The 13390-nt window shown below is 44.0% G+C and overlaps 1 protein-coding gene across 8 annotated transcripts in view; it reads left to right on the plus strand.

Annotated features, from left to right (window-relative positions):
- Positions 1 to 13390, plus strand: part of SRGAP3 (SLIT-ROBO Rho GTPase activating protein 3) — a 326045-nt gene that overhangs the window by 282757 nt on the left and 29898 nt on the right. For 6 of the 8 annotated variants that reach the window (XM_038565770.1, XM_038565767.1, XM_038565772.1 and 3 more), the window contains 3 exons: positions 2136 to 2196; positions 3939 to 4016; positions 12931 to 13065. In XM_038565770.1, the coding sequence (XP_038421698.1) occupies positions 2136 to 2196; positions 3939 to 4016; positions 12931 to 13065 (274 nt within the window). Of the gene's footprint in view, positions 1 to 977; positions 1009 to 2135; positions 2197 to 3938; positions 4017 to 12930; positions 13066 to 13390 lie in introns of those variants that run through there. The other 2 variants (XM_038565768.1, XR_005374626.1) reach the window with 2 other exon arrangements.

Genomic DNA, 13390 nt, shown 5'->3' on the forward strand with positions numbered 1-13390 from the left:
GGTAGGTTTAGCCAACATATTAATTCCAGTTGTGGAGATGATGGGGACTGGACAGATGACACCAGCCAGAAGGTACACACCCTCCACTTTCTCAGGTCAGCCTCTCAAGGAGCCTGGATGATATGTAGCTCCCACCCCAGAGCCTGACCTGCTGCACATGTGGGAGAAAGAACACACAGGGCTCCCCTGAAAATGGGTAGCTTCATTGGCTTTCGTGAAAGTAAAGGCTCCAGTTCTACCTGCAAGATCCTAAAAGCGTTTTGGCTCTACTGTCCTCCCTCCTCCCAGGCCTTTCTCAGCTTTGGGGTTCCCTGAGGTGTTCTCACTGAGAGTAAGAAGGAGAGCAGAGCCAATGGAGACCCAGGAAAAGCTACCCAGGGTGTTTGGTAGGAAAGCATGGGAAGCTGTTTAAATTTGGAAGCAGGGAGATTCCTGTCAGATTGTATCCAGAGGGCACCCAATAGACACAATCTTGGTGAAATCGCTTCGTACTAAGAGTGAGGTTTCCTGAATTGACTTCCAGGGACAGTGTCACAGTAGATGCCTGAAGGTGTGTGTCCCTCCTTCTTGTGGATAGCTGTGCTAACCTTAGGGGGTCTTAGGTAGGCCCCTGCCCCTTGGTGAATGAACAGCCCCTGTGTCAAGGAGAAGCTAAAGGTGGGATCAGGAAGGTGCTCAGTACACACCATCCCTGTGCTCGACAAGGATTGATAGAGGCCCCTTTGCCACCCAGTATCCATGGCAGGCCCACCAGCAGGCTGGCCAGGGGCAGGGTGCAGACTCTTAGGTGGCCCTGAGGGCGGGGGTGGCCCTCCCCACCAGCAGGCTGGTTGGCAGTCCCCCCAGGACCGTTGCTGGCTGCCATTGCATTTCCGCGTTCACGGACTCTGAAGGATCTGCTTACTCTAACTGATCTTACTCCTGCGTAATCTTTTCTTTTTCTCCTGCTCTGCTGCCTGTTTATTTTTTGTTATCAGAGGAAGAAGAAATGCTCGAACCAGGAACCAGGTATTTACTAGAAAGGGCCGTTAGTCCCATTCAGCTGGATGGAACCTGTCTGTAGTACTGACTTCTAGAACAGGACCCACCTCGTGTGTCGCCTCAGGGTCCATTGTATCCTCCTCTCCCCCTGACTGTCATTAACCAAGGAGAGAGCTCACAGGTGGGGTGTGGAGGAACTGCAAAGGCACCGAAATTCGTGGGTTTGGTTTTTTTTTCTGTCCTTTTGCAAGAACATACTACGTGTGCCTTGCTGTTTCCTCGCCTGAGGAGGTTAGTAATTTAATTTGGCCCCTTTTAAAGAAAGTTTAAGAAAGATTTTGGGCTCTTTAAGTGACCCGGAAGAATAGGTCAACCAGTCACGGAATCCAAGAGAAAACTAGCCCTTGCCCAACTCTTAATGGCCACAGGCCCATCTAGGAAAATGTAATTGAAAATACACTCATCCCCTGCCCCTCCCCCATGTGTATGTTTAGAATTGCATCTTATTCAGCAATTTTGACTAAGTTGGCCATTCAATGGTCAGTGGCTCACATTAGCTGTTCCTAGTACTTTCCCTTGTAACACATTTATTGTTAAACAAAGTATCTGCCTGGATGTTTAGGTTGTAACCCCATGAGAAGACTCGGCCCCCTTTCTCAGAGCTCAAAAGGACCCTTGGGGCCATCCTTGCTTCCCATAGTGTGTTCTTATTTCAAGCATCAGGTACTGCAGTGCTAGAAGGAGGCCTTGATCCTGCCTTTTTATCCTTGAGCACTGAGAGGATAGGGTTGAGCGGGGGCAGAGTGGAGAGGAAGGCAGAGCGTTCTTCAGGAGCCAACGCCAGCCCCTCCCTGGGCAGTGGCTTCCCTCCCCCTCCCAGATGTGCCCTTCTGAGCCCTGATTTCTTCCTAGCTAAGTAAGAAGACAGAGCATTTCTTGAAAATTATCGTAGCTATGCCTTTTTCTGCACATAATAAGGTTTTCTATTTTAACTGTTTGTGGAGACTTTAAGATTAGCAGTTCCTTGCTTATTTTCCTACTAATCTGATGGTACTAATATTCTGGCTTGAGTTTATTATCTGTGTTTGCAATGTCTTTTTTCCTGTGTTGGTTGCCAAGCCCAGTACAACTCACATTTTTTTTTTTTCCTTAAGGATTCAGGACAAGCTATACCGCTTGTAGTCGAGAGCTGCATCCGGTACATCAATTTATATGGTAAGCTCAATCTTGGGGCAGTGTTTTCAGCTTTCTCCAGAACAGGTGCTGGGCTGTTCTCATAGGAAATGAGATTTTAATTCATCTTGGAAGATTTCCTGTTACTCCCCTGCTTCCTAGAGAGAAAACACTTCTTGGCACAGCTGCTATGCTGAGTGCTCTTTTGAGCCTTGTATGTCTGGGGATGAAGGTGGTGGTGAGAAGACCCAGAAACTGAAAAAAACAAGGATCAGGGAGGGCCTGGATAGGAGAACCATTTCAGTTCCTTCGTGTCTCCCAGCCTGACCTTAGAGGTCTGTGTTTTGCATACTGAATGTAGCTGGGCAATCAGTCAGTTCACTGACTCTACCAAGTTCCATTAAGGAAATAAGAGTGTCTGAGATTTGCTAACCTTGGTATCCCAGAACTTCCTTTGTGCTTCCATCTATTCATTCATTCATTCACTCCTCCAAAAATGTATTTTCAGAGTGCATAGCAGGCACTGTTCTGACAATGGGAGTATAAGCATGAATAAGACAGGTAAGGTACAGGCCCTAGGCAGCTTACGTTACCAATTAGAAAGGCCAGGAAATTAAACAGAGAAATAATAAAATTTCAGGTAGTGATAATGCCAAGAAACTGAATGAAAAGGGGATAGAGAATGGCTGGAGAGTAGTAGGGCTGTTTTGGCTAAGGCGGTAAGGAAAGACAGCTTTGTGGGGGATGACATTTGAGTAGAAGAAGCCAGCCGTTAACACGGCAAGTGTAAAGGTCTAATATGGGAAGGAAGGGAAGTATGACTTGATGGGAATGAGCTAGGAGGATGGGATAAAAGACACAGGTGGTAAAGATTCAATATTGCTTAGGGAAAGACATAAAAAAGCTTTTTTAAAGCACATACTATGTACAAACCAAACTAGGAATAAAGCCGTTTAGAAGTAAACACTTTTCTAAATTATAATGTGAGAGTTATTTTATTTTATTTTTATTCTATATTTTTGGAGAGTTGTTTTATATAGAAAAACTGAATGCGAGAGAAAAGATCACAGTCACCTCATGCCCATGAATTCCCATTCAAGATGGGATAGCCCCTTTAATTCCTTTAATTCTATAGGTTACTGTTCAGTCCTGTAGGTTCCAATCCTGTGTTGTTACTGTTATGTCAGGTGTCAGGGTCTCCTCCTTATTATGGCTTTGTAGAAGCACACACACACAGACACACAAAGATTTCTTTTCCTTAATAATTTAATGTCCCCAAGCCCCTTGACCCACAAGCTCTAGACTCAAGCTTTCCTGAAAGGAAGAAAATATCTGTATAGGTAGGGGGTGGGAATGGTTGAGTGTATGGTATTGATCATTCTTGCTCAAAAACTCTATGGCTGTTAGACTGAAATGGCATTTGTAAACTCAGGCCAAGCTACTTGGTGCCAGTGTACCTGGTGAACTTGGTAGGCAAAATGCATCTTGGCCAAATTGGAAGTTATTCACTGGTTCCATGTTGATATAAACCTCTCATGGCCTTTTCCTTCAAACCCCAACAAGAAGTCACAGACACATAAAGCAGGATGTCTCAGAGTATTGGGGCTAGCTGAAATTCATTGCAAAGGCTACTTTTGGGCTTCTGCCAGGAGATCTTTATTGGGAATGACTCCTGTAAAGAGTGGTGGGAGAAAGAGACAGGCAGTGGGGAGGGTCATCGATGTGCCCAGTGGTCAGATGAGCTCCAGGCATTATGGCATTTTCTCTTTGTTTGTTTCTTTTAGGACTCCAACAGCAAGGGATCTTCCGAGTGCCAGGATCTCAGGTCGAAGTCAATGACATAAAAAATTCCTTTGAGAGAGGTAGGTGCAGAGTCACCATCTCCAGCTTGTGTCCATAGGAAGCCAGGATGGATGTTGACGTGTGTCTTAGAGCCAGCGGCGTGATGGAGCTGGCTTGTATCCACATCTTTTTCCAACTGGATTCAGTGCCTGCCCCTTGATAGCTTGAAATCAGCCAAGGCAGGAGTATTTACACCACAGAAATTGGCAGATGCCAACATCTTTTCTTTGCCTTTTTCCATCTAAAGAGTTAGCTGTTAAGCATTTACTAGCACACATGGGCAACTCTGTCTAGTGACGTATAGTAGTTTCTGGGAAAGAGGGCTGAGTAAAGCACTTGAAATTACAATGTGAGTCTATAAATGCTGCTGTGTTTTAGAAAAGTTGGAAGAATACAGATCACACTGGGCGGCTTTTAGAATATCCTAATTCTTATTGTTTTTTTAATGCAGTATTTTGGCAGAAAAAAAAAAAAGAAAAGAAAAAGAAAAAGAAAAATAGTCTGAGGACTCCAATCTAAACCCATTTCCCTGTAGTATATCATATCCCAATTTACAAAGCACATTCTTACCCCTCCTTCTATGTGATCTTCCTAACAGTCTTGGAAGGTATTTGGTTTGTCCCTGCTTCCTGTGCTCTGAGCAGGTCTCTCCCCCTGTTCCAGCCCTGAAATTCTCCCTCCCTATTACCCGGCTTCCTCTGGAGTGGCAGTCTCCTGAGGAAAGTCACCCCTTCACTATTTTCCTTGATTCCATCCAAGGTCTAGCTCTAGAGTGGAAGAACCAACTCTGTCAGCCCCAAGCAGTCAATGCCACAGACCTCCATAGCCCTTGGCACTCTGGCTTTGAACCGGGTTTAAAGAGCAGGATTTGGGGGGATCCCTGGGTGGCGCAGCAGTTTAGTGCCTGCTTTTGGCCCAGGGCGCGATCCTGGAGACCCGGGATCGAATCCTACATCGGGCTCCCTGGTGCATGGAGCCTGCTTCTCCCTCTGCCTATGTCTCTGCCTCTCTCTCTCTCTCTGTCTCTCTCTGTGACTATCATAAATAAATAAAAATTTTTAAAAAATTAAAAAAAAAAAAAAAGAGCAGGATTTGGCTGGTTGTGGTGCCTGGTGGCCTCCTAATGTCCTGTGGAGCTTCTGTTTTGGAGTTTGCTCTAGGATTTTGGGCACTTAGAACCAGAGAGCCCCAGAACTTCCCTGTTCCAAACTCTTACTTGTGCATTTCTTGTCCTCACAATGAGCAGGCTTCACTGAGCCCTACACTGCGCTGGGTAATGGACTAGGGCCTAGAAATGCAAGGGGAATAGAAGACAGCCATGACTAGTAGGGAGCCAGTTTAGCAGACAACAGAGTAAGTACTGGGGGGGACTTCTGGCTGGCTCAGCCGTTGAGTGTCTGTCTTTGGCTTGGGTCATGAACCCACGGTCGTGGAATTGAGTCCCACATCGGACTCCCTGCATGGAGCCTGCTTCTCCCTCTGCCTCTGTCTCTGTGTGTGTGTCTCTCATGAATAAATAAATAAAATCTTTTAAAAACCAAAGAAACAAAAACAGAGTAAGTACTGGGTGGTGTGGGAACCTCTGGCCCGCTTGGATGGGGTAGGGAGGAGTAGTAAAGCCAGAGAAGTCTTCCTGGAGAAGGAAATGCCCAAGCTGAGGCTTAAAAAGTATGAGCCAGAAAAACTAGGGAAAGGTCATTCCAGACTAAGGAAACAGCATGTGTAGGAGGCCAGAAAGCATGAGGTATCTTCCATCAACCTCCCTGATGCAAGTGTCATACATCATTCCCTGAGCTTCTCTTGACAACCCTGCATAGCCCAATCCAAAGTTTTGTTCATTTCCCCCAACTCCTTAGCACACCTGCTGCCCTGTGTTCATTGTAAATGAACAGAACCATGGTCTGAAATCTTTGCTGGTTCTATCCTCTTGGGCTCATCTCCTTATACAGAATTCTTTAAATCTCTTGGGTAAGCTCACTACACAGTGCCTCTAGCCTGGCGGCTGCCCCCACCTCAAATTTCCATTTCACTGTATTCTGTAAGTAACTTTCTTATACCAGGCAGTCCAGCCCTATCTCCGCCCCAAGAGCACTGCTTTCTTTCCTTCTTGATCGTGCTTTGTAAGGTCAACACCTCTGCCACTTGCTTGGGTACCTGTTCCCAACAGGCCTCAGGGTCCCCTCCGGCAGAGCCCTGTGCAGCAGGGATCACCTGACCCAAATCTCAGCTGCAAAAAATGTTTTCTGCTTTTTCTTTGCCCCAAGTATGCCATTGGCTCCTCTCTCTCTCTCCATCATTCCAGAATGAATCTCATTCTTGAGGCAGGCTTGTCTTTCTACTCCACCTGAGCCTATGGTGAACTATGGCTTATTCTTAAAAAAAAAAAATTGTTCCTGGTATGTCTCTTTTAGAAAAATCCATTCCTGGCTTGTGCCCAGATTTCCCATGTACTCTTTTCTGCTTCTTGATGTTCACCAACCAACTGCTCTAGGTTTGGCTCCTTACTCAGCTGACCCTCAGGGTCACCTCCCACCTCTCCTGCAACTGGTAGCTTCCTGCTTCCCGTGCACCCCCTTTCCTGCTGCATTTCTCTGCATCCCCGCCAACCAGATGACCAAGCCTGGGGAAGCTCAGCATTTCTCTTCTAGCCCATTCTTCTCTCCTACACGCTCTAACTTGGGACTGAATTTTCTTTCTAAACGAGCACATCATGCATTTTTCCTTTCTTCCCTTTATCTGTTAAAATGTAAGTCCCTTGGGGCACCTGGGTGGCTCAGTGGTTGAGCGTCTGCCTTCAGCTCAGACCATTTACCCGGGGGTTTTGGGATCAAGCCCTGCATCGGGCTCTCTGCAGGGAGCCTGCTTCTCCTTCTGCCTATGTCTCTGCCTCTCTCTTTGTGTCTTTCAGGAATAAATAAATAAAATCTTAGAGAAAAAAAAAAAGTAAATCCCTCAATCCCTGCAGGGTGCCTGCCTGTCCTTTGCCATTTGTTCAAAGAGATTTTGGTCTTTTTCTTCATTGGCCCCCTTCTTTCTCTCTTGAGTGAAGTTCTTGCCTACATTCCTTGTATAAGGCTGTTGAAAGGAACATAGATCTGTTTTCTTTAAGGTTCTGAAAAATTGCAACATGTAGGAATTCATTCTCGGCTTATTCCTAAACCCACTTTCTTTTACTTCTGACACAAGTCAACCAGGGTTTTAGTTGAGATGGTGATGATAATGATACGATTTTTTGCTGTCAGTAAGCCTTAAACTCATCACGCAAGTTTTGAGACATTTCTAGAAAAACGAAGGTGAAATATCACAAAAAGGCAGAAATAGAGCCATGCTTTGCTGTTGTCCCTCAGGCCAGTTTTCCTGGGAAAACTGTTTTTCCCCACTGTCCCCTTTGTAGGTAACAATGAGAGAGCTGCCAGGGGTCTCCTCTTATGTGGAGGAGAGGCTGGAAGGAGAGTCAATGGCCCTTTCACCCTGTACAGGTCAGGATAGGGTTTGGATTTGAGGCTGAAGTCATGGCATATAGGGTTTGACACATTCTAGAGCTGGGGGTTGTCATCTTGAGGGGTCTTGGAATGGCTTGGGAGGACCAGTGTTCACAGAGAATAGTCCTCGTGTGAGAGACCACCTGCAAGCTTCCTGCCATGCACCCAGTCTGGCACCAGGTTTCCTTAGAGCCTCAGAGCACACAGCACACACTGTGTTCACACTCTGCCCTGGATGCAGCCCTGCCATAGAGTCCTTGGCAGTGCCCTGGTGACCTGGCCAAGAGTGCACTGTAGGCAGGGCTGTTGGGTAACAATCCTCCCCGCTCCTCCCCAGGACATTAGCTAGCCAAGTATGAACACAACATTCTCTCAGACTTGCCTAGAATTTTAGCTGCAGTTCTCTTCCTGGAGGAAGACATCATTCCTATAAACTATCTTGCTCCTCCTGAGCTCTGGAATTCCAATTATTCCTGGAGCCAAAATGGACTTGCCTTGCAGAGAGCCAAAGGCCTAGGCTAGGAAGAGAGAATATTTGGAATATTTGGGTGGTTCCTTTTATGGAACGAGTGCTTTCCGGGAGGAAAAGCAAGAGCAAATCTGTGTGTGTGTGTGTGTGTGTGTGTGTGTGTGTGTGTGTGTGTGTGGTGTGCACATATGTAGTATATGGGTGTATATGTAAAGTCCATATGTTGGTCATGCTTGGTGAGGGGAGCTAATATGCACTATGGAGGAAAAAAAAATCTATGTGCTTTTGAATCATGAGACCCCACAGGTAATATATGGTAATAATAGGGAAATAGCTAATTCTAGTCTAGAGTCTTTGAGCTTCTCTGGTCCTTCGGAGAGGACTCAAGGGCTGCTACAGGAACAGAGAGGGGCCTTAGGACAGAGATGTGGACCTCTCCTTCCCAATTCAACTAAGACAGCTTTTTATGTGTTGAGCATTCAGAGAATCATTTTTCTTGAAAAAGACAAGGGAAAGATTGGGATTCTGCTCTGAAGGTAGAAGGAGGTAAGGAGGGAAGGAGAGAGGCATGTAAGCAGACAGACAGACATTGGTAAAAGGAAAAACGTCTCCCTGGCATTATAAGACCTGGGAGCTGTTGGTGTCTGTTTTGACTATGTGAATGTGGGCAAGTTGTTTTGCTTGTTGGGCCTCAGCTTTCTTGCGAGAGAGAATGGTGGCGTTGGAACCATGCCTTCCTGGGCGCCATGCAGGGCTCTTGTGAGGATTAAGAGAGATTGTGTGTGCGAATGTGCTTCTCACTTGAGAAGTGCTATATCAGTATAGGCAATGATTTTTTATGTTTTTTTTCCCCTCCTTCCCCACAAGGAATTCTCCTGTTCTCCTGTGGGGATATCTGAGAGGTGGACCTATGGAACATCAGGGTCAGGCCGCCATGTAGTCATTCAGGCTGAGCACAACACAGCGGGGCTCAGCCGAAGAGGGCAGGTGGGAACTGAACTCCAGTTCATGCTCTGAAGCCACAAGACCTGGCTCAGGAAAGGAGGGGCTCCCTAATTAATGTTAAAGTATGTTGGGGCTGGCAGAGGCCCTGGCAGTGACATGCATTCTTTTCCTACGGAGGTGGAGTAAAGAGATCCAAGTATGGATTTCTAGCTCTGCTCTTCACTGCTTGCCAGTCTTAGAACAGTCTGTGGGCTGTTCTGGAGAAGGAGGGAAAGCCCATGGTGCAGACATCTGTCAGCACCTCCAGGGAGGGGTTGGATTGTTCTGTGCTTCCTTTCACCTCCTCCAGTGGAAGCTGGGGGTGATCTCGCTGAGCAACTCATGATGAAATTGAAAAGTGATGCTCTCCTGAAATATCATTTTCCCCTGGCCAATTGGAAAAAAAAGAAAGAAAGAAAGAAAGAAAGAAAGATTGACAGCATTCCATGGGCAGGGCTGTGGAAAAGAAGCCTCTGTTGCCAGTAGGAATATAAAATGGTACAGACCTAGTGGGGGAGAACTTGGCTCTGTCTGGTGAAACTACATATGTCTATACCCTTTGACCCACAATCCCACTTCTAGGACCTGACCAGAAAAGCACCTCCACAAAAAACAAACAAACAAACAAAACAAACAAACAAACAAACAAAAAAAAAACATGCCCAAGGTTATTTGTTGTGGCAAAGTTTATAGTAGCAAAAGATTGAAAAGAAGTCAAATGTCTATAGGAGATTGGTTGACTAAATTGTGATCAATCATGAAATAAAGTACTTCGCAGCCATTTTTTTTTTAAAGGAAGAACAAGGAAGATCTCTATGATACGGAGGGATTTCTCATATTTATTATGAAGCAAAGAAACCAGTGTATGTAGCAGTATCGTATACTACTTATATTTTGTGTTAAAAATGAAGGGGGATAAAAAATTCTCATACATGTATTTGCTTATTTTGATGGGAAAAAAAAACCAGGGCAAACCAGAAACTGATGAAAATGGTTACATGTAAGGCATGGAGGAGAGAAGGATAAGAGTAGGGCTTGGCTGCATGTAACTTTTTATCTGGTTTTTACTTTTGGACAATGTAAATGCTTTGTATTTTCAAAACTACAATTTTTTTAAAAAAGAATTTCTAGGAAAAAATCAATCCCTAAAATTGAATATAATTAGAAACAAGATGTGTATCAAATTCATCATCACACAGAGTAACTTTTGAACATGTGCTCTGGTCATACTTTTTAAAAGACTTTATTATTTGAAAGAGAGAAAAATAGCAGAAGAGAGCATGAACAGGGGGCAGAGAAGGAGCAGACTCCCCGCAGAGCAGGGAGCCCAATGTGGGATCATGCCCTGAGCTGAAGGCAGACGCTTAATCTACTGAGCCACCCAGGTGCCGCTGGTCATACATTTTTAACAGCTTTATTGAGGTAGATACCATAAAGCTCACCCATTTTTAAAGTGTAAATTCAGCCGTTTATAGTATATTTACAGAATTGTCCAATCATCACCATAATCCAATTTGAGAAATTTTTCATCATCTCCCAAAAGAAACCTTGTATCCATTTGTAGTTACTCCCTATACCCCAGGCCCCCACCTTAGGCAACCACTAATGTACTTTCTATCTTTTGACCATACATCTTTAGTGGGATACATTCTGAGGACTAACCCCTATCCCCACAAAACAAAAGCAAAAGCCCTGCAAAGAAACCTTAAATTTTATGTATTAGGTTTATTGTTAGTGGTGATATTATTATTAAAATTTTAAAACTATGTTTATATATATTATAGGATAAGGCAGATACAGAAATCCATTATTAATGGAATTCAGAACCAAGATTTTCACTAAGAAAAGTGAAATACCAATATAAAATAAATGAAGGTAAAGAAAATCTTGAATTTTAAATATGAATTGGAAATAACTGTGAACTTATGAAAAAAATATGTATTCTTCTATCCACTAAAGTCTTAGAAGCTTTTTTTTAAAGATTTTATTTATATATTGATAAGAGACACAGAGACAGAGGCAGAGACACAGGCAGAGGGAGAGGCAGGCTCCCTGTGGAGAGCCCAATGTGGGACTCGATCCCGGGACCCCGGGATCACGCCCTGAGCCAAAGACAGACGCTCAACCACTGAGCCACCCAGGTGTTCCAACAAACTCTTCATAGCATTTTTATACCACTGAGCACATCTAGAACTTAGATCTTGCTTTCTAAATACCATTGTCTACAAAAAGCAAACAGAGCTTCTTGGAGAAATGTTTGATTTCAGATCTGGGTCAAGGGAAGTACAAGGTGATCCATGAACATCTTTTGTGCCAGAAAGCAAGGAAGTGCTCAGTGGAAGTCACATATAAAGGACATTTGTCCCTGGAAAAATTAGGGATAATCTGAGTATCCCAAAGAATAGTGATGGTGATGGATTATGACACACTAAAGTAAAAACTACAAAAGCAATTCCATAAAGATGCTAAATAACAACAACAATGATAATAATAGAAAAAGTAAGGGGGCATGCAGAAACCTCCTCTTTACGGAAGAATGCCAGCTAATAAATGTAGAATGAAAGAGCTAGAAAAATATCATTTTGCAACCCAGGATAATAATTGATTTAGGTTAAGATCATCATTGGATGTTAAAAGCATTGGGTGAAACATGAGTACGATGGCATGCACTTAGATCATTTAGTTCTTTTCAAAAATATTTTTTACACTTATTATTACAAAGGAGAAAATAAACCTTTATAATGCAGAGATCTGGAGTTCACCCCCTTAATCCATTGATCAAACTTAGCATCACCAGTCTCAAGACAGGCTGACATTATGTGTCTTTGGATACAATAAGGTGTTCATAACATCACCCATGTACTATTCTTGCCAAAAATGTTTAACTTAAATCTAATCATGAGAGGGGTGCCTCGGTGGCTCAGTCAGTTAAGCATCTGCCTTCAGCTCAGGTCATGATCTAGCCAGAGTCCTGGGATGGAGCGTCACATTGGGCTCCTTGCTCAGCGGGGACCCTGCTTCTCCCTCTCCCTCTGACTGCTGCTCCCCCTGCTTGTGCTCTCTCTCTGTCAAATAAATGAATAAAATCTTTTTAAAAATCTAATCATGAGGAAACAAAAAAATCCATAGTGGGAAGCATCCCATAAGACAGCTGGCCTAGACTCCTCAGAAGAGACATTATAAAAAAAACTAACAATAAAAAAATGTTGGATCCTCAAAAGACTAAGGAAACGTAACAACCAAATGAATTTTGTGCCTGTTGACTAGAGCTTAGCCTTTGAAAAAATTCTCTGAAAGACAGGACAATTGGGAATGTTTGAATGTAGGCTGTATATGAGATGGCGTTTTGGAACTATTGTTAATTTTCTTAGTGTAAAGATGTTCTGTAGCTATGTAGGAGAATATGCGCATGAGAGATGTGTTGAAGTATTTAGCAGTGATATGTCGTGGTGTCTACAAAGTACTCTCAAATCATTGAGCAATAATAAATATGAGTAAAGAGAGAAGGCAAATATGGCAAGGTGAGTGTAAGTTAATGAGCATGAGTGAAGGGTGATGGGTGTTCAGTATTTTATTTTCACAATATTTCCATTGATTTGAACATTTTTAAAATCAGTTACAGGGAGAACTCTAAACTTGTTCTATCAAGGAGGCTGTCCCGGGGCAGCCCTGGTGGTTTAGCGGTTTGGTGCTACCTTCAGCCTAGGACATGATCCTGGGGACCCGGGATCAAGTCCCACATTGGGCTCCCTGCATGGAGCCTGCTTCTCCCTCTGCCTGTGTCTCTGCCTCTCTCCCTCTCTCTCTCTCTCTCTGTGTGTGTGTGTGTGTGTGTCTCATGAATAAATAAATAAAATCTTTAAAAAAAAAAAAAAAAAAGAGGAGGCTGTCCCGTCTGCTGCTTCTCTGGTTCAGCCTGGACCAGGCCATCCTTCCTGATAATTGCACATTTTCCTGCCTCCTTACCAAGCTGAAATATCATCTCCTGTTTCCTCTCAGGCGAAGACCCCCTTGTGGATGATCAAAATGAGCGAGATATCAATTCAGTTGCTGGTGTTTTAAAACTGTATTTCCGAGGACTGGAAAACCCACTCTTTCCTAAGGAAAGGTTTCAAGATTTGATATCTACTATTAGTAAGTATTCCCTAGGTGGACTGGTAGAATGATGAGTTGTGTGACATACCTTTATTGAAGCTGTACTGTGGGCTCATCACTGTGTTAGGCACATGGGAGGGATGGTATGAAAGAAGCGGTATGACCCTTGTTCTCATAGAATTTAAAACCTAGTTGTAGAGATAACAAGATGGTTTATATTGGACAATGGCATGTACAGCCCTGGGTATGGAATGAGCTCAGAAGAGAAGAGGCAGACAGAAACTTGGCTTTGCAGATTGTAGCTGAGAGAGTGATATGAGCAGAGCCTTCCAAGAGTGGACACAGAGCATCCTGGGAAGAATTT

The sequence above is a fragment of the Canis lupus genome, chromosome 20 (assembly GCF_011100685.1).
Source record: "Canis lupus familiaris isolate Mischka breed German Shepherd chromosome 20, alternate assembly UU_Cfam_GSD_1.0, whole genome shotgun sequence".
NCBI lineage: Eukaryota > Metazoa > Chordata > Mammalia > Carnivora > Canidae > Canis > Canis lupus.